Source organism: Eurypyga helias, unplaced genomic scaffold, assembly GCF_000690775.1.
Source record: "Eurypyga helias isolate BGI_N326 unplaced genomic scaffold, ASM69077v1 C15375205, whole genome shotgun sequence".
Classification (NCBI taxonomy): domain Eukaryota; kingdom Metazoa; phylum Chordata; class Aves; order Eurypygiformes; family Eurypygidae; genus Eurypyga; species Eurypyga helias.
In genome coordinates, this window is record NW_010282974.1 from 1 (window position 1) to 696 (window position 696).

General features: G+C 47.6%; 1 protein-coding gene across 1 annotated transcript; it reads left to right on the forward strand.

Annotated features, from left to right (window-relative positions):
• Nucleotides 1-127: 127 nt before the first annotated feature.
• Nucleotides 128-602, forward strand: ARPC3 (actin related protein 2/3 complex, subunit 3, 21kDa; the record flags this gene model as incomplete). The annotated part of the gene is made up of 2 exons (XM_010160002.1): nucleotides 128-196; nucleotides 476-602. Coding segments are annotated over 2 exons (196 nt in total), but the record flags the coding sequence as incomplete, so codon positions are not given.
• Nucleotides 603-696: the final 94 nt, after the last annotated feature.

Below are 696 nucleotides of genomic sequence, written 5' to 3' on the forward strand. Positions count from 1 at the left end.
CTCTCTCGTGGGGAAGTTGTAGGCCAGAATGGCTTGAACTCATTCCTGTTTCAAACTTTGTGTCAGTTCCACGAAGTCTCCTTTAACCTAAGAGTGGCTGGGCCCTGGGCTTGCTCTTGTTTTGCAGAACGAGGCGGACAGAACACTCATCTACGTGACCCTCTACATCTCTGAGTGCTTGAAAAAGCTGCAGAAGGTAAGAACAGTGAATCTCTGTGCAGGAGGGGAAACTGAGTCTGTTCTGGGGATTGTGCTCAGGGAGGATTCACTGATACTCTCTTCCCGGTGGGACAAATAGTCCTGTTCATACAAACTGTCAGAGCCAGAGACATTCCAAGGCTGTGGATCTCCACAGAGACACTGTGTTGCTGTTCTCAGGGAGTTTTTGTGTGTTACAGACTGGTGAAATATTTGGGTTTAATGCTCCATCAGCTTTTGTTTGACTGTTAATCCATTGCTTGCCTGGTTCTTCCAGTGTAACTCCAAAGGCCAAGGAGAGAAAGAAATGTACACACTAGGAATCACGAACTTCCCAATCCCTGGGGAGCCTGGCTTTCCGCTTAATGCCATTTACGCCAAACCTGCCAACAAGCAGGAGGAAGGTAAGGCTAATCCAGGCCTCTGAAGGCTTCCCTGGGTTCATACTTTACCTGCTGCATTTTTCTGACTGTGGCTTAGAAAAATGACCCTTAAAAC